Raw genomic sequence first — 23417 nt, 5'->3', positions numbered from 1 at the left:
AAAAATATTATTTGTATTCTAACTAGAAATGTTTTAAAAATTATTTCTAAAAAAACTTATTTCTATAACACACGGCTGAAATAAAAGTCGCCATTCTCTGATAATATGTTAGCAGGGAATATATCAAGCATGCAGGTTCATTTTTTTTTTTTCCATTATTTTAATTCATTGTGTTCCATTAAACTGTGTGTGGTAAGAGTAAAACTTTTCAGTTTGTACTTTTTACCCAATATGAGGTCTGCCTACAATAAATTTAAACAAGAAATCCAAATGCCAAGAAGTGTCTTACAAAGCTCTTAACATCTCCAGCGTGCAGTGTATAGATGCATTCATTCTACTGTTATGGAATAGGTCATTTAAATACTTTTAAATTCACTTCACTGCTCTTCCTGGTTTCCGATCAAAAGCCATCTTAATTCAGTCCCTGGGGCCCCAGAGAATATCTGGATACATGGCATATCTCTTTTTTTTAAACAGGTGGGTAACTTTATTTTATTGCAGAAGTAACATTGATGGTCCTTTTTGTATTCCAAAATACTGTCTGATCACTTTTTTCTTTGAAAAACTTTAGTAATGCTTTAAAGCCTCCCAGGACAAAACCTGTTTTTGATGCAGCTTTGGCAGACCTGGATGCAATGGTGTTGATTTACTAAAGGGGTAGAGCTTGTTCACTTTGCAAAATGTATATGAGCTTAGGGTAAAGATGGCGTCAGTTTAAATACCTAATCAACTGCAATTTCAAGAAGGATTAAGATATTTAGTGAACTTGTTATAGTGAACTTCATTTAATGGTAAATGTAATAGACCAAAATGCAGCAAACAAAAATGTTTAAGGAAATGGTTATGTTTGGAACCCTAAACCCTTGCTGAAACCCATCTTACTTGGCATAACCTAACACACTCCCACAATTGCTGCCTCGTATTAGCAACATAATTAAAGAAACCAAGCGGTCAAAAAAGACAGCTCGACAGTACGGGAGTCTTCTTATGATACCCGGAGTGTGCTTACTACTGATAGGTAAAGAGTCTAGGGAGGTCCAGCTTGGTCCCTTTTGGAGCAGAGTGAGGATTGAAGTTGTCCTACGTTTCTACATTTTTGGCTTGCATTGATCAACAGCTAAGATTTTCAGTTAAACAGTCATGGAAAAGGCCCATATTTTCACAGTTTAGTAAACACTCTATAGTATGCAGATGGTTCTCCAATAATTGCTTTCAAAAGCTACATTAACATGTTGTTATTAACATCCTAACTGTTAATTTCTACCCAAGGCCAAGTTAGTTTTGCACTAAAGTTCTGTTCAGCTTTCTTTATTACTCTTTATTTTCCTTAGAAACAATACAAGAATAAATATATTGTGTATATATTGTGTATACAAGTATATTCTACAAGGTTTATACTTACCTAAAAGCAGAACAATACATGCCAAGATTGCTATGAGTGCTCCCATGCTGAGACCAATTGGCAGGACATAAGCTTCGGCATTGCACGATTGGACCACACCATCGCTGCTGCAACCGCAGACCCGAATTGTCAGGGTGCTGGTACTGCTCATCGGAGGATTACCGCTGTCACTTATTATGATCGGTAGAAGGTACACTTCCTGCTTCAAACGGTTAAATCCATTATGCCGTGCCAGGATACTGAGTGAATTATCTAGAACAGAAGAGTGAAAATGCAGTCATTCAATACAGACATGAACATTTTTATCAACAAAACATAAGTATATTGATATGGTTTGTAAGAAAAAGTTGAGTGCTTTAATAAACAGAATTCTATATGTACTTGGGAGAAAAGCCTACAGGACCTTCTTTACTTATACCAATCAATATACCATAATTGATCTAACCTTGGGTACATCAATGGAGCAAACAAGAGGGAGAACATTTGAGTTGAGTATCTATATTCTGAAAACACAGATCTGCCCTGAAAATTACTGGCATTTGTGATACACAAAACTACAGCTCATCTTGTCCCATTTCTAAATAACAGAGGTTTACTACTATGTTAAAGTTTACAATAAAACGAATATTATGCTAAGATTTTTTTACATGGATAAAGCAGATGTCTGAAAGTGTAAGAAAATGGAATATGCTGAATTTTTAACATCCCATCATTGGTAAGTGATCAGCTAAAAACTCATACATATCTGGTCCAGTGTAGAGCTAACAGTGAAGATGGCGATTTCAATGTGTACAGCAATTATAGGTCCTGGACCTGTCTCCACTGCAAGGTGACTGCACAGGGTAAGTGTGTACCATAATCGGCACGTATGAAATGCCTCCTCGCTGAAGCTCACCACTCACCGAGTTTAGTTTTGCTTTAAAGTAACTCCCAGCATCCCTTATTCTATCCCTCCTAACATTACTCATGTGTTGAGGCTGTTAATAGCTTTTGTTGCTCATTCTCTTGCCCTAGTTTACTCAAAGTGCTCTAGGATTTCTTGTTCATTCACTATATCTTTATTTGTAAAATAAATACATACACTGCTTGGCCAAAAAAAAGTCCTCAAGCCTGTGGGGGAGGTGTTATGATCTGGGGTGGCTGTGGAACCAGTATTATGATGTGGGGTTCTTGTGGGGGTCAGTAATATATTCTGTGTTGCCTGTGTTACAGTGTAATGATCTTGAGTTGCTTCAGTTGTTTAGATCTAGGTTCAGCAAAGTTATGTGCTCAAAAACTGCAGACTATCTGAATGACCAGGTTTTGCCATCAATGGATTTTTTTCTTCCTTGATGTTTCAGGCATATGCCGAGAAGACAATGCCAGGGTTCATTGACCTTAATATGTGAAAGAGTTGTTCAAGGAGCACGGGGAACCCTTTTCACAGTCCAGACCATAACCCTAATGAGAAACTTTGGGATGTGCAGGAGAAGAATTTGTATGGTGGGCCAACTCTCCCATCATCAATACAAGATTTCAGCAAAAGAATAATGGATCTCTGGGGGAAAAAAATGATGTACCATTGCATAAGCTTATTGAATCGATTCCATGGCAAAGGCATGCTGTAATATAAGTTAAATAATAAGCTCATTGAAAGAATACCATGGTGAATGTGCCATATTCAAAACTAAAGGTGGTCCAAGTAAATACAAGTGTTTTGGCCAGGCCATATATATCTCAGTAAATATCAGTTCAAATATTCCAAATCTATGCAAAACAATTATCATTTCCAGACTACAGGTTAGCTTCTGTGATTAATAATGATATATAATGATTTCCTCCCACCTTTCAGCACAGGGTAGATAAGCAAAGAGCATATTGAAACCGTTAAAAAGCAGGTAAAATATGCAGTTCTTTTACATGTTCTTAAGACACTCAGCTATAGCCTCAGTAATGTCATTCAGCTATGGTACTATCAGCCCTAGACATAAAGAATTATGATTCAGCCTGGAGCTTTTTAATGAGAGAGTAAAAACATTTCTAATAAAATTTCAAATTGAGATGGTTCATGTTAATGCAGGAAAGGTTATGTTGCCAACTTCTCGACAATACACAAGGAGAATGTAATATCGTTAAATTGATATACACTAGTCCAGTTTTAATATCAAGTACATTTTAAACCTTTCACTGTACCCTCTATGGCTGTACAGCGAACATTCTGTATGTGCTGTCAGTATGTTTAGCATCAATACTCAAAGCTTTATTTAATCTTAAAAAGACACTTGGAAATGTCTTTTTATAAATCTTTGACTTTGCAGCTTAGCATAATACTAGACTCCTTTGGTGACTTTTAAGGGGATTATAACGAACTCTGCCTTAAATGAGCACTGAGAACCTTTTTTTATTAGAAATTGAGATTAGTCTCAGATGCTTTTTTTGGTTGTTACTGTGTATCGCTACAATAGATGCACATTTCTCCATGTTTTAGTTCTAAAATGCTGCATGTACAAGAAATGCAGTGAGCTATCTTCCTAGGCACTTTGGATTTGCTGTACTGAAAACCTAAGTGGGTCCGTTGCCCGGTTCTTCATTGCGAGATGAAAGAACCAATACGTTATGGAGAGATATTCTGAAGTCCAGCAAAGGAATGCCGGCACTACTCAAAGTTCCAGTGGCACCAGGTTGTGCATGGCTACCCAAACTTAGTGATAAAAATGGCTAGATTACGGTCTATAAGACATTAGGGGAAACATACTGTAGTCAGTGGGAGTGGGAATAAAAAAAACCCCAAAGCTAATTCATTAGTCAGTGGGAGTTAAACATGGGAGTTAAAAATGACCCGGATTTGCTTGTCACTGGGAGAAAAAAAATTGCCTGTGGTTAGTGGGGAGAAGAATAATTCCTCATTGTTGGTGTCAGTAGAATAAATTGTACCCCAGTGTCCTTATGAAAAAGTTTATCTTGTCTTTGCAATCAGTGAGAAGGATAGTGCCTTATCATTGGTGTTTATGCAAGGCTGTCCTTGTTTTGGGCAAAAATCTCACTTTTTTACAGTGGATTGATGAATAATTGATCAGAAATGAGCACTATTCTCTTCTATTGACAACAACACAACAGGGTGCCAATTTGTTCGTATTCCCGCCCTTCCCTCTCCATAGAACAGAATGTTGCTCTGTGTACATAGCTCATTCATTCATCTGTCACAAAACATCAGGAAAAAGCAAGCCTATTATTATCTTTTCAACACTACTACCAGTGCATCCAACTGACCTGCAATACAAGTTGGAAGCATCTAGATAATATATTACTGTATAATACTACAGACTCATTTTAAGCTTTTTACTTGAGTTGTGACTCCTGGTAAAATAAGGTAGCTAAGTAAAAATCATAGCCCTTACTTAGCATGTAAATTTTCCTCCATGGTTTTCAAGAACCCACTTACCCTTGGGCACCTGTGCAGATATACAGACGGGAATGTGTTTACCCTATCGTTTATGAATGCTTTTTACAGATTGCCACGCACAGTCTTACCTGTTGCTGATTATATGAGAATCTGAACTGCTACACATTCATACAATAGTAGGAGATCCAAACTCATGTTCTTTCTAAATTGCATGCTGTTTTTGTATAATGTGCAGTTCAAGGTTCATTCCTATTTTATGGCTAACAGTAGATGTTCTTTAGAAGCAGAGCATTACGTTACATGTCTGCAAAAGCCGTTACAACCTTTTGTTACTTGCAGACACTCAAAGCTGTTTGTTAGTTTAAAATCTACATTAACCAATTATTCCAAGTGCATTGCTAGGAAATTGCTATTAGCAGGAACAAATACTGACAATATATTAGCAGATGGAGACATATTGTTTAAAGTGTATTTTAGGGCAAAATAAATAGGCTGCGCTGTAGATGTTTATCCAATTGCCATCAATGCCATCAATGGTTCTGATGCTGGCTTTTTTTAGAACTTTAGGGCCAAATTTAGTGCCCCTGCCACTTGTTGTTAGTCTTGTAAAAGCTATTACCTAAAAAAGGCAAAAATACTCAACGATATATGTAGAATATCTCTTAAACACCTCCATATTTCTAAGGTACACTTTTGTGCTTGCAGGATTTTTAATCTGCCAGAAATCTAAAGAAGTTTAAGGGCCAATTGATTGCATCCAAAGGCACGTCAAATTGGAAGAGTTTGGCTAAACAGATGTAGAACATCTCTTCAATGCATGGGCACTTCTCTATGTCTTATGTCAGGTATACTTTTGGGTGCAGCATTTTTGATCTGCCAGAAACCCAATAAACCCGGGGCCAGTTGAATGCATGCAAAGATATAATTTTCGCAAAACATCCAATCTTCCTGCCCAATTTCTGGTTCAAATTCTACCACTGCCTCAGCCCTCAGATTTTATCTTTGTCTAGTGGTCCTGTGTTTGACTACAGAATATACCCTATATACCTCCCCATTCCTGTAACATACAGAGTTCTGTGGTCTACAGAGCCAGACCAAACAAGACTGACAACACTGCTTGGGATTTCGGTGGTGCGGAAGTATCATTGTCAGGTCAATAAGAAAGTTATCTTTTTCTGGATATCTAGCAGAAACAACATTGATTCCTGTGTACATACAGCATTCTAAAGACCCAAAGCATAGTTAAATCTGTATGTGATGGTGATTTATTCCATATGTTTACTTTTACATTTTTTATTGAATTTTCTTGGTAATACTAGTTCAAATTTGCCTTTTGACTTTTATAAAAGTTTCATCAGCCATTTCTGCATTCAATGAATGTAAAATATTCCAAGTCTTTGAAAACTAAGAAATAGAAATGACATTTACAACTTTCCTACTTCTACAAAACAGTTGGTAGCATTTAGAATGACAGAAGTCAAAGTTATGTTGGGTATTGCTCAGATATTCTGTTTTGCTTCTTAAGTTAAAAAAAAAAAGTTAGGTGGACATCCCTTTAAATGTCATCGGCATTTTTCAGTTTTAATGAGCTAGGTTGTATGTGAAAATGTGGCAGTTAGTGAAAATGTGTTTGTTTTATGTGTTTGATGGGCTTTGTTATAGCTTGAATGCACCCTTAACTGCATTTTATATTGATTTAACCCAGTAATTTGTCAAATCCAAACTCTGATGAAGAGTACATTGGAGGTCACATTAAGCTGTCAAAATGATAACGTATATGGAAAATAATGTTCAAGTAACATACTGGCTTGTATTACTATGAATGAGAAGAGCCTAGGGGGAAATTTGTTGGAAAACAATATATACTCTGAATAATAAAAATAACACAAGAACACTCACATACATATATAGAATTTCTGTCATGTGCAGTACGTAAAATATAGCAGATTGTGATATTTTTTAAAACCTAATACATTACATTATTATTATCTTGTATTTATATAGTGCCAAGATAATACTCAGTGCTTTACAAAGTCCATAGTCATGCCACTAACTGTTCCCCTGAGGAGCTCACAATCTAATGTTCTTGCTATACTCATAGCTCTTTAATACAATCTAAGGCCATTTTTGAGGGGGAAATATTATATCTGTTTGTTTTTGGGGATGTCAGAGGAAACCAGAGGGGAAGAAGGACACTTTCTAAGCGAGGGAAGGTTTAGCTGCCCCTATCCCTGCAAAATACCCCTCGGTTTTCAAAGGCATGTGGCCTGGTTTGGTATAGAAAAGGGCAGCACACGCTTGAAGCCTGTTGCATATTTTCTATGTTACCCTGTAGCATACATAAAAATACCCTCTCTCTGCTGGCTTTTCATGATAGCAGCTTGCCTATTAGCAAGACCATTGAATATGGACATCATGTTTTAGCAAGATTCAAGCCCTACAGATCTCAAAGTACTTTGGCACTAAGTTTGTGTTTGATAAGCATCAGGGCACTATTGCTATTCTGCTCAGATTATTTGCCTGGACCTGGATTACACTTTGCCTGCCACCTGCCATTGACCATTTGCGTAGAACTGGATTACACTTTGCCACCTGCCCTGACCATTTGCCTGGACATTGGACTTTGCCTGCCTACTCCCTCTATCGCCTGCTGGATACCACCTGTCCTTATGCCCAAGCCCTGACCCTGAGGGCACCAACCTGGTGACACCTTGCAGCAAAAAGATGATCAGCCTCTAAGGCTCCTGAACTACCACCCCTTGCGGGATGCTCAGGTGAAGACCAGGTATCACTTGATCACCTCAGATGATTTCATGCTACCTGCATGAGAAGACCCTAAGACGAGCTTTACAACATAAAGGTTTATTATTCTATAGCCAAAGAACAGAAATCTTTGAGATAACAACTTCTCTTACAAATACTGTCAAACACAAAAGACCAAAATGGAGCAAAGAAATATGAATTGTAAGGCTTGCATACACACAACAGCCATAAAACACATATTTCAATGTGTGGGGCTTAGTTATGTGACCTGCTTAGCTTGTACAGCCTGGATTAAAGTTCTTTTGTCTCTGTCACAATTACCCATGGCATAGGTTTTCAGTATGTATACCTGATGAAGGAGTACCATGGTGGAATTTAGCCCCCACAGGTCTGCTATTTTGTACTAGCTGCCTTAATGAATCAGAAAATGCATTCATTTCTTTATAATTTATGATGATATATTAAAAGCCACTAGTAAAATTTAGCAGACTAAGCAATATTATGAAATATGACAAATTGATTCAGTACCAATGAATAAGGCACAGCATATTCTAGTGTGGTGTACGGACATCAATGCCAAAGTGTCCTTTGCTACTACCTTCAATTACCTTCAATATCTAGAACACCTCTATTGACCGTGGAGAGCAGAAGCAAACACAGCTTCTTAGGTATTTGTCTCACGTCTGAATAAATGAATAAGCTCTAAGCTGACATTCACCCACTGTGCAATTGACTGACCCTCTCGCATTAATGCCAGCTTGGCTTTGTTCCTATGTGAAGGTAAATGAACGCACAAAATGTCAGGCTATGAGACAGGAGAAATCCTTCTCTTCTGCATCTCGTTTACCTCGTTTACCTTGGGGAGCCGCCAACAGAACAACTGGCATGTGAGCTTGCAGCTTAGCTGTATTACATAAGTTCTGCATGTGTCCGGTGTCATTCTAAGCCCTACAGGACACACACAACTAGATCAGAGATATGTGATTGTACTGAACTGTAATATCATGGCATATAATAGATTTCTATATACAAAAGGCTGCATTAAATATATTTGTGATCAGGTCTGTCCCATGTCCTCCAAAATGAATATTTATAAGCAGGTTGGATGGGAACCTGTAATGTGCTCATACAGGGCAAATCATCAGGTTTATTTTACACTACTCAAGTACATTTGGGTATCCTGAAACACCCAGGTTCTCCCATGATAATCTGTCCTCTCCACTTTTGGAGAGTTTTAACAAAGCAGGCCCATTGTTTGTGTCAACTTATCAATCTGATTGCTATTAGCCTTTGCTTTGTAAACTTTTGGCTTTAGTTGGGCTTTAAGTTGTATGTTAACCTTGGTAATGATAGTCTACTATTTGCTCCTTTTATGGTCTGGTAAATAAAATATCAAAAGCATTTGTATCTAGTTAACCAGTGCACAGAAATACAAGTTGACCCTGTGAGAAGTCTTATAAGTTGGTGATCCCTAATGACCCCTATACTGCCTAAGCTTACAATGTTCCAAGCTATCTCTGTGTTATGGAGAACAGGAGGCAAGGGGGTAGCCTGCAGACCTGACCTAGACGACCTAACCCTCCATGCAGTACATTGAGTAAAACATTGTCTCTAGTACAGAAAGTGTTTTTTTTTTTTTGGTAAGGCCACCAAGTGAAAATAGGAAAAGTTACACAAAAAAAAACAAACAACAGCACTACATCCAATGGCCTATCATTTGCAACATTAAAATTTTTTGTACTTAGTACACAAAAAAAAACAGACTTTATGTTTATAGTTTGACCATGGGTTTATTGGCTATTTGTTGAAAGGTGCAGGTAATGATAATATTATTAAAACCCATTGCCTATTATATAAAGCAGACGAAATACACATATTGTAATGAATCTTTTTGCACGCGCCTTTTCCCTTTTATGTAAAATGATAACATAAATGAGAAACACATGAAAGGTGAAACAGAAAAAGTACTAAATGTCAGCTTTGCAAATGGGGACAAAAAGCATGAAACTTAGAATAAGTAGGTATAACAAAAGATTCTGCAGCAGGATGCCAGCAAGCAGCGGGTGAACCATTGTAATGTACAATTCAACTTTTGCATTTCTGAAATGCTGCATATCGGGTCTTTGTGTTTCGGAAAATACTAAAGTTCAGAAAATGTGTCCATTGTAACAAACACTAAGTGGGGTTGAAACGATAAAACAATTATACATTGTGTACACAGAAAGTATCTTTCAAGGTCTTTGCTGTCAAAAACTCAATGCGCCATAGAAAATGTAGTCACTTCATGTGGGGTTGAAGTGGAGGACGCTGGGCTGATTTGACCACCCACCAAATGGACAAATCCTTTCACTGAAGTCCTTGTCCCGGATTCTGCTTTTAAGATCTCAGTGTGGATGGACCACCGGGTGACAAAGTGCGAACCCCTTCTGTTTCTCTCTAGTGCCATCTTTTATGACAGGTAATAGGGAAAGTAGGACAGATAGTGATCTCGCTGGATTATACAGCTCCATCTAATATTAGTGTTTGAAGATGGCATTTTATGTTACTTTATTCTTTCATTCTTCTGTAGTTAAAGGTTTAAACAGGTAATCTTGTTTATTATTAGGAAGAGTGTTTTGTGTGCTTGAAGAAAGAAAAGAGGTGTATAAAATATGCTTTTAAAGCTATTGTTAAAAAATAAAAGAGGAGAAAACTAAACTCATTTGAGCAAGCATTTAAATACAAACAACGCTTTTTACGATATTAACCCAAATCCCACCTACATTTTACGAATGACAAAATCTTACAAATGTGATGTTGTCAAGATAACCCTGACTTTTCTCATATAGCGTGTAAAAGGTCACCACTCTGCTCTGCTAAAAATATTCACATCTGATATTCATCCCTCTAATGTGACGCTTCAATAACTTTCAGGTGTCACCACAATCATTGACAGTTAACTGAGAAGATTTACTATACTATGGAATCGATGTTATACGATGAAGATAAAGGAATAGGAAAGGGAATGGTATGTGTTTTATATATTCTACAAACATAAAAGTCATTGGTGGAAAATCTGTTGGAGGTTGGAATACATTGAGCCTTTGTTGACTTGGTATATTAAAAAATTGCTAATACTTTTTTAACACTTTGGATCAAAATTTTTGAATTGGATTATTTTGATTGGTCATTATAGGTTACTGCAATTTAAAACTTGCACAATATAATATTAAATTCTACATGAGGGAAGTTATTTAGGACTAGAGGAGTACCTAGGCAATAGCATGGGCAGAAATTTCCAAGATGGCAGAGCTGGAGGGTTGGCAAATTTCATGTCAGTGAGTTACTGGGGGTCATTGGGACCTGGGAGTCCACCATATTACCTGTGCTATGACCTTATATACAGATCTCAACTGAAGCACCCTAGAATTAAAAATGTGGGAAAGGTGATACAGCTTGATGCTGGCTTCTTGCACAGGTAGGAAAGTGACAGTAGAGTTTACTGCTTCTCTATTTTTGCACCTATCTTCTCTGTACAGGTTAGCACTATGTGTAGGTCTGTGTATAAGATGGGCAACACAAGAAGTTCCAGTAGTATGGGAGGTGACCATAAAGCTATGGACTGGCAGCCATGGTTCAATTCTAACTGTAGCCTTTTCCCGTTTAGTCCACTAAAAGTATGAGACACTGATTATTAATCAAAGGACAACTTAGGGGTGTCAAAGGACTTTTTAGGTATGCATGTGTGTAAAGGGGGCAATTACCCTAAGGAGAAGAGGTGTGTCAAGGAATGGCTTGTAACTTTGCAAAGAGTAAGATAACTCATAGCTAAAGCAGAAATGGAATTCTTAAGACGGCCATCAAATTTAAAGTAAAATGCTGCTGATCCTATATAGAAATCATTACTGCAGAAATTGCAAATATATTGAAAAAATCTGGGCATGGTAGACTGGCGTTGGACAGGAAACTTTTGTCAATGAAAGTTTTTGGTAAGTTGGTGATATATAATCAAGCAGCATACTTTTGTGAGTCCAGAGTGGCCTAATATAGTCATCAATGGTTGTTAATATGCAGGTGCTTTATCTGTTTTAAAAAATGTTTGGGGGCATGGTGGGGGCACAGCTAATATTGGGCTTGAAAGCTTATATTTTAGGGAGATATAAACGTGGCATGCAAAGATATATCAACATATTAAAAGCTTAAAGTAGCACATGCATAACTCTTTCTAACTTAGTAACCAACCAATTTAGTAATATAATAAGAGATGTTACATAAATAAATTCAAACTTTGTATAAGCTTGCATGCTTATATGCAAAGGGGGAAATGAAGGGGCATGGGTGAAAGTGCTGTTTATTGGACAAAAACATCAACCCACACAATAGCTTTTTTCTACAAACCAGCTGTATATTCAGAAGTCTGAAAGTACACATAGATAATTATTGCACTATTTTTTCTAAACTAAGTGATTCTGATATATTATATGTGTTTCTTGGACCCCTAAGAACAAGATGTGATGCAATAGGTATATGTTCACAGATATCCAAGTGTATAGTGTATACATGGAACCTATAGGAGCTCAACAGCAAGTCGAACGGGTCCACATCTGTAGAATCTATCGCAATAACTGAGCCTAGTGCTCACTTTCCTTTGGTTGGCCATATCCATTTATTGACAATCTTACCAGACAAAGGGCTACACTTCTAAAACAAGGAATGAAAGACAAATATGGTTATAAAACTGGATTTGGAGAGTTTAAAATGTTTGGCTACATAGGATAATCCTCTGATGTTATCTCTCCTTTTTGGCACTGGCATATTCCACGATGACAATGCTAGGATTCATCAGGCTTAAAGAGTGGTTCAAGCAGAATGAGATTTCATTTTCACCAATGGATTGCCCACCACAAAGTTCAGACCAGAATCTTTGGAATGTGCTGGAGAAGATTTTATCTCCCATCATTATTGCAAAGTCTTGGAAGTATAGTTAGTTGCATATGTTTATATGTTTATACAGGCAGTGTATAATTGTATTTACATGTTTAATATTGTCTCAGATGGACTTGTTCGCTTTTAAAAAGGACCATTGAACAAAAGCTATAAATCTGGAAGGGGCATTGCAGAAATGTTGATAACTACTTAGGTTAAAATGATACATGACCCCTTACCTAGTTCACTGACGCAGAACCAACATCTAACACTACTTTATCAAATTGCCATGTCAGAAGGGTATTTATCAATATATACCCGTCCTAAATGTAGACAACATAAAAGACGAATGAGATAAATGAAAAAAAAAATATGATTTGTAAAAAAAAATCAAGTAATGGCAAAAATAAAACCTAAGTAGATTTGTATCTCAGCATTGTGTTTTTTGTAGCAATGTAACAAAATTGATTCATCAACTCTAAATATCTTGCTGTCTCTCCCTAAAAAAAGCCAACTGAAGTATTAATAAACAAAATCTTGCATTTTCCATATTGATGTTATCATTTTATTGTGAAAACAAAAGGTCATCTCTCCAATGAACTATTTCTTGACCTTTTAGAGGTAACTGAACCTTTCACACTTATGTCTTGTATCAAAATATACAGTTGTCAGCTCAAGTCAGACATGAACTAAATGGAATTCATTTAAAGAGAACCAGTCACCAAAGGGCAACTGAGATAAATCCTCGGACAGAATTTTAACTCTCAAGGATTACAAGGATTTTTGATTGACAGATTTTCCCTTCCTGCCAGAGTAGAGGTGACAGGATAAGTGTCAAGCCTAAAGACTGTCCTCAAACTTTATAGTGATATAATAAACTAAAAAAACATGATAAAGTGTAAAATATCAGCCATAAGCTAAACAAAAGTCAGGACAACATCTCTGAGGGCCTTATAGCCAGATATTGGGTTATTTCTTCCTTATGGGGTCAACAACTGGAACTTTCATGGATTGGAAATGTGTTTATCAGTTTAGCACTTTCAATTGTATAGAATAAAACATGTGATAACATTGTACATCCAGCCTTTCGCACTGAACAGAGCAGCTAACTTTTATTAAGGCGAAATTTGGAAGACAGCATAAAAAAAGTGTTAAATGCTGAAACCATAGTGTGTATGGATTATCTATCAAAGAGACTGCAATGTTAAAGCTATATTAGTGAAAATGGCTTGTTAGAAGGTGCTCTTCAACTGATTTCAGATGCCATATTTTTGTCATAATTTGTATGGATACCAGAACAAAGACTGACATATCCGAGCCAAAAATAATTAAAATATATCCAAGGCATTCTTGCTTTTCTCTATTCACATGGAGTAGAAAAAAATTCAAACCTGTATGGCTTGTTCTGACTAGCAGAAATCATGGTGGATCATTGGCGGCTACATTGGTGCCAATGACCACCACGTCCATCACTGTAACTACCCAGTGTCTTGTGATGAGCAATTGGCAAACATTTGTATCTCTATAGATCATTTATAGGACCAGGCACTACTTGAACCATCTGGCATGTGGCCATACTTAAGAAGAGGTATCCTCAGTGCTTTACAGCTACCCAGTAGCCAAAAGTCTGAAAAAACTCTAAAATATTTATTTGCTGTCTGTGTTCTATTGAGATTTTATCTCCCGTTCTGTCTTTGGATAAAAAAATAAAAAGTCTACAAAGCAATTTCATCAAATAAAAGACATCCTCTCTAGACAGTTGCTATTAAAATGAAACTATCCATGAAAAGATTTCCCCATTCTTTTAGCCAAGGAATATTGGGTTGGAGCTCGGTGGGAGGGTGGTGGTTGGGAATTACAGTAAATAAAAATAAACCTTTCAGAAATGGTAAAACAATCTTTTTATTATGTACATTTTAGATTTTTTTAATTATTTGGATGACAGTACTGCTTTACGTTAGGTTAGGCTTATTGACATCAACTTCCAATGACCATATTGGTACTTGGAGGTCCTATTCCTACAAACAAAAAAATTTGGTTTTTCAAAAGTAAAACCCAAAAAAAAGTAAAAAATAGAGGAGATTCTGTCATCAGACATCATGTGGATGCATTGCTGATTTACGGAATGTTTTACGCCATATAAATTTCTGCTAGCATCTCACTTTGTAGATTTACTGCTGCTGTTTTGCTTCACTTCTCTCTAGCAGTTTTACTGTCCGTTGATTGCTGAAGATACAGCGATCCTATGAGACAAATCACTGTTTCATAAACATTCTGATCATAGCGTCCTTATGATGCCATAGTTTAAGAGGAAAATGCTTATATATTTAATGGCCTGGTGGGACAGATTCATTTATGTTTTGGTTGAATGAATGTTTTCCTGTTGAATGCCACCTTTACTTTTAGTATAGTCTTATTTTATAGCAATTTTGGAGAGATATCTGGTTAGATCAAAGGTTCCTAATAATTTTTAAAGCCCTTTGAGAAGATAGTCCAGGAGGGTAACGATTCAGATTGTTCAACAGGATGCTTATTCGTGTAACCAATTAGTAATAAAGTTTACCCAATGAATTGATATTGGTATTTGGGAAATATTGCAACAGTGGGTATGGGTGTCCAAGATTTAGCTGCTATATTGTTTTGCAATTGTTCCCTTTTACCCCACAGGGTTCCCTTTGTAAAGAATGAGAGCGGTAGGGATGACAATGATTCTGGTTTGTCAATGTGAAGGGGGGCATGGCTGTTCGTATGATTCTATAGCATGGTGAAGGGTTAGCTATTTTATAATAAGTATATATGGCATAAAAAAGGTATAAACAAGTAAAGCAATGAAAACTGAACTGTCTAAATTTGAACTCTGATGGATCAATCAAAGTATATATATATATATATATATATATATATATATATATAGGCAAGATTCCATGCATATTTTTGCTATTTCTCTAACAGACAACAGCTCAAATCACCAAGGTGTGGCAACCAATGCCCACCCCATTCCCCAATGCACCTGTGTAGCTGTGCATCACAATTCAAGACACACTCTGCCCGTGTTGGCCACCCCTTAAAATGAATAGGTTGCCGTGATACACCATTAATGAACCGAAGCACACGAAAATGCAGCGGGGCATAAACAAAATAGAAGGTAATGACAAACGTGACAATTTTTTTATAGTACCTCTGCCTGGCAATTCAAGGACATTCAGAACCCATTTTTCTATTCACTGATAAGTAAATTTTTTAACAGTATAGGTTGCACGTTTTAACATTTGTGTTCGATTATGAAAAGCATATTAAGTGCTGTAATGCAGTATTAAGGTCATTAAGTTTTAACGAGAACAACTCTAGTAAAGAAAGAAAGTAATCAGATGTAAAGTACTTTCCAGTCTCTTCCCATGTAAATGTTAATATGTCGAATGTAAATTATACATATAACAGATGGATTTTATTTCATAGGCTTGAAGCCCATTCACAGAAATGTTGGCATTGTGCTAAAGTTGCTATTAAAGCAATTAGCATGGAGGTGCATTATTAAAGCTAATTGTTTAAAGCTTAATGTTAGGGTGAAAGCCACTCTTTGACTTTATGTCTTTAAAAATCTGAACTTTAGATAATTGTCTATATAATTACCAACCTATTTCTATTGAAGAATAGAGAATTAAATGAACTTTAGACAATGTGTTGAGCCCTCTAAAACTTCTAGGTGACCTTTTCGGAATATGCACTAGCTACCCAAGCTTGTCTGGCAGTTGTGATCACTAATATTCTAGATATTCAGTTGTGGACCTGCATTTCATCTAAAATTTTGTGCAGTGGAAAGATATTTGTTCAGGGGCCAATGGATTACATTTAAGTTTGTTGTTCTTAAAGTGCCATTTGTTTTTTAAATATGTTGAATTTAGATTCAAAAAGTTTAGAGAAGTTAAAAACCACAAAATGATGCAATTGTGATTTGGTATATCTTGCCATTCATTATATCTTGTACATACAAATATACATACATACTTTGACACTTTACCATGAGCATTATATTGTATATTACCTTGGTCTTTCCAAAAATTTAGTTTACAAAGCAAAATTACCTTCATTATTTTTGATGGTAAAATTTGGATTATTGGCCATTTCTGGGAGAAGGCTGTAGAAAAAGTAGTGTCCATTTCTAGGATCATCTTTGTCTATAGCGCTGACTGTTTGAATAATCTGTAAGAAAAGTAAAACATGTTTAGCATGTGGAATTTGAAAGAGGTGATTTTGAATATCCCTTCTTAGTAAATTAGAGTTGATTTTATCATTTAGTTCAGTATGTATACATTCAAAAAATCCAATCTTTATATCTATGTACTTCTGATATGGATCATGACCAATAAAATAATAAAATAATATAAACAAAATGGAAACACATTGACACACTGTTGATCAGCTCAGTTTAATACATGGGTTAAACTTGTGAAAATTTGTTTAATATGAACTACAAAATAATTTCATTCTACTTAATTGCCTTACTTTTAAGATTCCATTGTACTCATTTTTTTCAAGGTCTCTGTCAGGAGATGCTTATGAAGCCAGCAATGCTGTGCGCCACGGCAATATCTCTTCCCATTTATTCTCTCCAGCGGTGTCAATTGCAGCAGCAAGGAAATAGCAGCATATTCGGTTTCCCTTTAGGCGTGCAGCCTGAAATGAACTTTCTCGGCATCCCCAGCACAAACTCCAAGGCTGTGCACAGCTGAAAGGGATTTCAGGAGCCGATTAGTGCTCCTGTGCTGCCATTGGTTGCTGGGGCTTTATAGCCTCTCTGCTCCCTGTGATCTGTGCGTTAAGCTAGGTTTACTTGCTTCTGGTGTATTCGTCTGATTTACTGATGCTGACTTTTCCTGTTTCCGATCCTGTGAATTCATGCTGCCTGGGCTAACCTTTTGCCTGTGACTGGTTGTGTCTTATCCTTGTGTACCTCATCTGGTGGATGGATTACCTGTGTAAGATCTCTTGCTCTGTATTCTGGACTTGTCTCTGTTGGAATCTAGGTAATGCTTTATCTGTGGGCTACTGGTCCTATGCCGGCCTTTCCCCGGGCCCCATCCCTTGCAGTCCTGGGGGCAGCTGTGTGCTGGGAAACGCATACAGTCTCTCAAGGCTGAGTGGGGGCTTCCTTTAGGTGAAGAGTGCAGCATTAGATTGGGGGACTCGTGTCTGGCGAGTACTATTGCTGGACCAGGGCCTTACAGTATTCTAGTTTTTGGTGAGCAGCTGAGATTCAAGTAGTTGCTTAATAATATATTTAAATTATTTGACTTCAACATCAAATATCGATCCAACCCAAGTAGCTCTGGTCATGGTATGAAGCACTACTACAGTAGCAAGGCATCCAGTGATAATTGTGGCTAGATAACAACATGTGCAACATATTTACCAGTCTTGATTGGCCATGCAATGGTTTAAAGTAGTACAGGGGAAATGGAAGAATACCAAAGGGGGGAGTATTACCCTCAAATTGTTATGGACATTTTATTAACAAATGCAAATACCTATTTCAAGTCATACTGAGTCTTGTGCATAAATTGACTGATTTTTACATCAATAGATTCCTGTTGGCCTGTGTTCTTTTAAATATGTCTGGCCTATTGGACACCAGTTCAATGTATGTAACCCTCCATAACCATAACCTTTTTGCCAACCCTGATCAGCCACATTTAGGTTAAGCCCCATTTAAGTAGACAGACATTCCAATGTTGTTTTTGATTTAAAATGTAACTGGTATGGAAATGTTGATCAAAAAATAGTGCATAGTAAATTACATGATGATCAATAGCAGTAAAAACAATGCATAACTGCTGCCAAATGTTTAGGGACTGGTTAGAGTGAGGAAAGAATAGGACCTCCCCTCAATACCTGTTCCCGTTACGCCCTGCTACAATTAAACATACAGGGCGTCACCTGGACAGGAAATGAAGGGAAATCTCCCCAGTGGTGATACATCAGACAGCTGATAGACCTGACAGAAGCCTTAACTCAACATCATTCTGCTACATGAAGGTAAAAAAAAAATTGGAGCTTTATTTTTAAATTACAACTATTTTTACATTAAAGGATACATATAGACTTTATAACATGTTTTCCTTTTTTTTTCACTTTTTCCTATTTACTAATAGCTATACTTTAAGTTTACTCTGTACAATAAGGTCAGTGGATGCATTCACGCACCAGCTGCTATCTACAAGACTAACGTGTATATACTTCTAGGAAAAAAAGCTAGATTTTTAAGAGTGCACATAGCATTGCCTCTTGGATCCTTCCAGCGGTCAAGCACATACCTCTTAACGGATGTGCATTAGACCCCTGTCAGTGAATTACAACCCTTTCAAACTCCCATAGGTTCTCTTCTTTGTTTTCTAGCTAGACCACATGCAGTACAAGCCTAGGGGTATTTTGAAAGCTCTGTAACAATAAAACCCCATTACGTCAATATACTAAAACGCACTACAACCGACGTGCTTCATAAAAAATGTATCATCTCTCAAAATTAGTTCACTGATGGAGGATGTCAATAGGTTTTGCCATCTCTAGCTTTAAAGGATTTTAACCACAGGGAGAAAAAAAGAAATGAATGGGAGGATGAGCTGGATTTAGGAAAAAGAAATGAAAACACTCTGCACAATAAACTGTAATTTTGCTCTCAGCTTGTGATGTCTTCTGATAATTGGCTAATAATTATTACAGTCACATAGAGTGTGTTCCCAGGACGCCTACTGTTGATGGTGTATGAAAGGAATGTAAATAGACAGAAAAAGACATATAGATCTCTTAAATAAAAATGCATGAACTGAATCTAAGCTGACTCAATTATTGGCAGGGTAATTGATACTCAGTTTTTTTCCTGCATTACATTGGCCATGCACAGATATTTTGTTTAAACTGGTTAAGGATAAGCAAACAGGACTCGATTAGGAGTGAGGAAAAAGACAAATGTTTAAAATTTGCTCATTTGCTGCATTTTATTAAAGAGGACCTAGCAATACATTTTTACATGGTATAAAAGGGTAGATAAGTAAAAAAAGTGTTTTTTTCCCGTTAACATTATTATTTTTTTTTTTTTAAAGAAGGGCCTCCCCTTCTTTTTAAAAACCTAAACATTTAAAACCCTAAACAATATTTTTATTTTTCCAAAGAAGGGGAGGCCCCACCCTTCTGTCTTTACTGCTGTGGCAGTAAAGACTGACTGGGAAGCCTGCAGCTTTCTGGGATGCCTATGTCACATGTCCCAGGAGACTTCGGGCTGCTCTTTCTGCACATGCCTAATCCCAGGCATGTGAACAAGGGACTTTTACAATGTAAAAAAAAAAGTGCCGATCCCATGCATGTGCATCTGACTTTTTAAGTATAGATTGTGTAATGTGCCTAGGTTTGGTTCACAAGGCTGTTTAATGAATCCTGAATAATGTCCAAGGAACCTACACTTAGCAGTGCATTTACCTAAATTTTATGGGGTGAAGGAAAGCTATTTGAAAAAAGTAACATACAAAAGCAAAAAAATAAATTCAACCAAAGCTATTGGAAAGTTTATTTTTTAAAAATAGAGCTAAAGCCCTCAAAACATATAAACTGGTCAATACCAAAACAGTTAAATGGTAAAGTTTATGACCTTTTTTCTTCCAAAGCACCATACTGTGTTGTCTTAAAAGTTTAGCAAAATGTCACAAAAACATTTGAAAGCTATAATCCTACATACCATGAACCCCCTCCTATCTATTTTGTGCTTCAACTCCTCCAGGATGGTCTAAAAAAAAATCCTGACCTGGTTGGCCCCAGAGTGGAACATTTTTAGTCATGATTACTTTTTTAAAGTTATTTTTAGTTTTTTTTTAGTAATTTATTTTTTACTTTCCTATACTATCTTTTTTAACAGTAAAGTAAGAATTTGTTCAGGGAAATCAGCTTCAAGTGTAACTTAAACCAGTGCAGGTCTTTCTTATGCATTTGACATTACTACCTCACAGGTAAAGGCCACTGCAAAGACCAAGGTCCCCAAACCCAGTCCATTGAGCTCTGCAGCACAGAACTTTTTAAAAAATTCTGAAATGGCAGCTGCTCCTCATTGAATCGCATAGGACCCTTATTAACATAATAAAGTAGCAGTGGTGCTTAGAACACAGTTGGCTGTCAACCCTTGGTTGTAGACAGTTGTTTGTCCTTCAGGAGATTTTTTTTACAGATCTGTGTCCATATGCAATGCACAAAGGGAAGTGTAACCCAACAGATCTGCTAATGTACATTTTATATTCCACTCTATTCACCATTCAAAAAATAAATTAATAAAAATAAATTACAACAGCCTGTAAAATATAGAAGTTATGTCCTGTGCACGCTTGTTACCTAGGCAGTGCATGTGGACAGATATAGGTTGTAATGAGATTGAAGGACAATATTAGCATCCAGATGTAACAAAGGGTGAAAAAAGAATAAACAAAAACACAAAATGTGCAGATTTTGTGTTGAACCCAAGCTAGTCCCAACCATTAGATTTCTGATTTGAAATCCCAGCATATCTCAAAGCTCAACTTCAGGATAATGTTTGTTTTGTTTTTACACCCAACTCCTTTTTCCCTACCTATAAAAAAAAGTCTTTTTATATATTTATAATCGATTGTATGTTGTTTCTTATGACTTAGTTGACTTCATACAAAGAATAGCGTCTTACTCTTAGTTTGCGGAAGGATTGGGCCAGTGCCAAATTTCTATTTCTACCTTTGGTAGTAACAATGTTTTCAGTGATTCAGTCTCCACAGAAGGTAATTATTGGCTGTGGGTAGAAGATCGTACATACCCCCACAGGTAAATGTGACATCACGTAATCGCCCTACCCAAGACAACTATATAGAGGGGAATACGTTGCCAGGAGCCTGGTCACAGTGCATTCATACAAGGTGACCATGGAGGAGTTCTTTGGAAGAGTCAAATAATCTTTCTAAGAACAAAAAAAAACATTAGATGGATTCGTTTAAATGGATTTGGTATTCAGTATTGAATGTTTATTTGGAAAATAAACATTTAGAACAAAAAAGAAGAAAATCACAGTGAATATGATACATTGACTTTGAGAAGGTATGCAAAAAAGTAATTAAATCTATTATAGTTTCCTGGGGAAACACTCTAAGTTATTGCCTTTAGCATACCACCATTTCTCTTTGCACTGCTATCTTAAGAATGAGCCTAATGCTCTAAGCACCTTTACTGTCAGTGAACAGGTTAAATAAGCTATTAGGAGCACTTGTGTGCTCTGTGCAATGCAGGTAGCCTGAAAGCTCATATATGAAACATTCTTTGGCCTTTAAAAGCATCATCTTTACCTAAGAATCCATTGATTTTTCTCTTGGCAAATTCTATTTTATACTAGTTAACATGGAATGTTTCTTCCATCAGCTGAATTTCAATGAAGATCACAATGAGACCTCTGAATAGAGAAAATAAATGGCATGAACTATATGGGGACCCCTAAATGCCATTTGTAGCTTGGATTTATATGTAAAAGAATGAGGTATAAAACTCTCTGGGATTTCTGAAAGCATTTTCTATGATTGTCTATTAGTTACCACTTGTTTTTAAAGGTTTAATGGTATCATAGCTATATGATACCATTGTTATACAATTGATATACCATTGATATAGCTACAAAGTTCCACCCCTAAAAAAATCTCTTATTATATTCCAACCTAAAAAAATAATATATAATATATATATATAAGACCTGTAACTGCAGTAAAGAAAACCATACCCTAAACCTTCTATAAATGGCTGTACTGTGAAGAAAACTGGTTTAATCGTTTTACTGGGTAGACAAAAATACCCATCTTTCCAAATACAAAATGGCTCCTTATGTGGCTACCTGTGTATTTTGCTATTTACGTGGAGTTCATATTTTTTTAGTTATGAAGTCTTACAAAAAAGTTCCATCAGTACATCATAAAAAAATGTACCCCTAGCCACTCTCTTCGCTCCTCCAATGACCTACTAATGACTTTCCTACTCATAACCTTATCATACGCATGGCTGCAAGACTTTTCAAAAGCTGCCCCGCCTTTCTGGAATGGTCATCCTCGTCCTATTCGGCTTGCTCCTACTTTCTGCTTTAACAGAGCACTCAAAACCTTTTGTCTTTTCAAAACTTCCCTACCCGTCTTCTTCTGTCTCTTAAACCCCTACTACTCGCCCACCATTCCCTACCCACCCTCGTATTGTGTGATAATTCCCCCACCACCTAGATTGTAAGCTCTTCGGGGCAGGGTCCTCTCCTCCTCCTGTGTCACTGCCTGTATCTGTCTGTCACTTGCAACCCCTGTTTAATTTACAGTGCTGCGTAATAGGGATGAGAAATTTTAAAATTCGATCTCGCAGCAAATCGGGCCGTTCATGCTTACCAAACATGTAAGGGAGAACGGAGTGTGAAAATTCGGTCATTGAGATCTAATTTTTTTGGGACCTGCAAGAGCAATCAGTCAGTTCCGCTCCCCTGATTGCTTTTACAGCCCTGTAGTATGTGTTCTTGGATAGAGATTCTCTATCCAAGGACACAGGAGTCCCACGACTGTGCTCATCATGAATGGATGCAGCCGTGGGAATCATCCTGTGATGATTCCTGGGACTCACACTGACAGGAGGAGTACCATGGCTTCATTCATAAATGCAGCTGTGGGAATCCTCCTGTGTGCGATCCCCGGGCACTAGAGGTTAAATGAGATCAAGTGGTACTCCTCCTGTAATGATTTCCTTCATCTGATTTCCTTCATGGACCCATCCGTTCGAGGAAATTTTCACGAGAATGTCAAAGGCATCCTCACTCATCCCTACTGCGTAATATGTTGGTGCTATATACCCTGTTTTCCCCGAAAATAAGACCTACCCCGAAAGTAAGACCTAGCACTATTTTGTAAACCTGCCCTAATATAAGACCTACCCCGAAAATAAGACCTA

General features: G+C 36.9%; 1 protein-coding gene across 1 annotated transcript in view; it reads right to left on the bottom strand.

The window, feature by feature from the left end:
* Nucleotides 1–23417, bottom strand: part of CDH8 (cadherin 8) — a 248417-nt gene that overhangs the window by 3706 nt on the left and 221294 nt on the right. The window contains exons 10-11 of the mRNA XM_072422718.1: nt 16535–16652; nt 1403–1654 (exon numbers count right to left, since the gene is read on the bottom strand). Coding sequence (XP_072278819.1) covers nt 1403–1654; nt 16535–16652 — 370 coding nt within the window. The remainder of the gene's footprint in view (nt 1–1402; nt 1655–16534; nt 16653–23417) is intronic.

This window comes from Pyxicephalus adspersus, chromosome 9, assembly GCF_032062135.1.
Source record: "Pyxicephalus adspersus chromosome 9, UCB_Pads_2.0, whole genome shotgun sequence".
In the NCBI taxonomy this organism is placed as follows: Eukaryota; Metazoa; Chordata; class Amphibia; order Anura; family Pyxicephalidae; genus Pyxicephalus; species Pyxicephalus adspersus.
The sequence above is the reverse complement of the archived record's forward strand: the minus strand, read 5'-3'. Positions and strand labels throughout refer to the sequence as shown.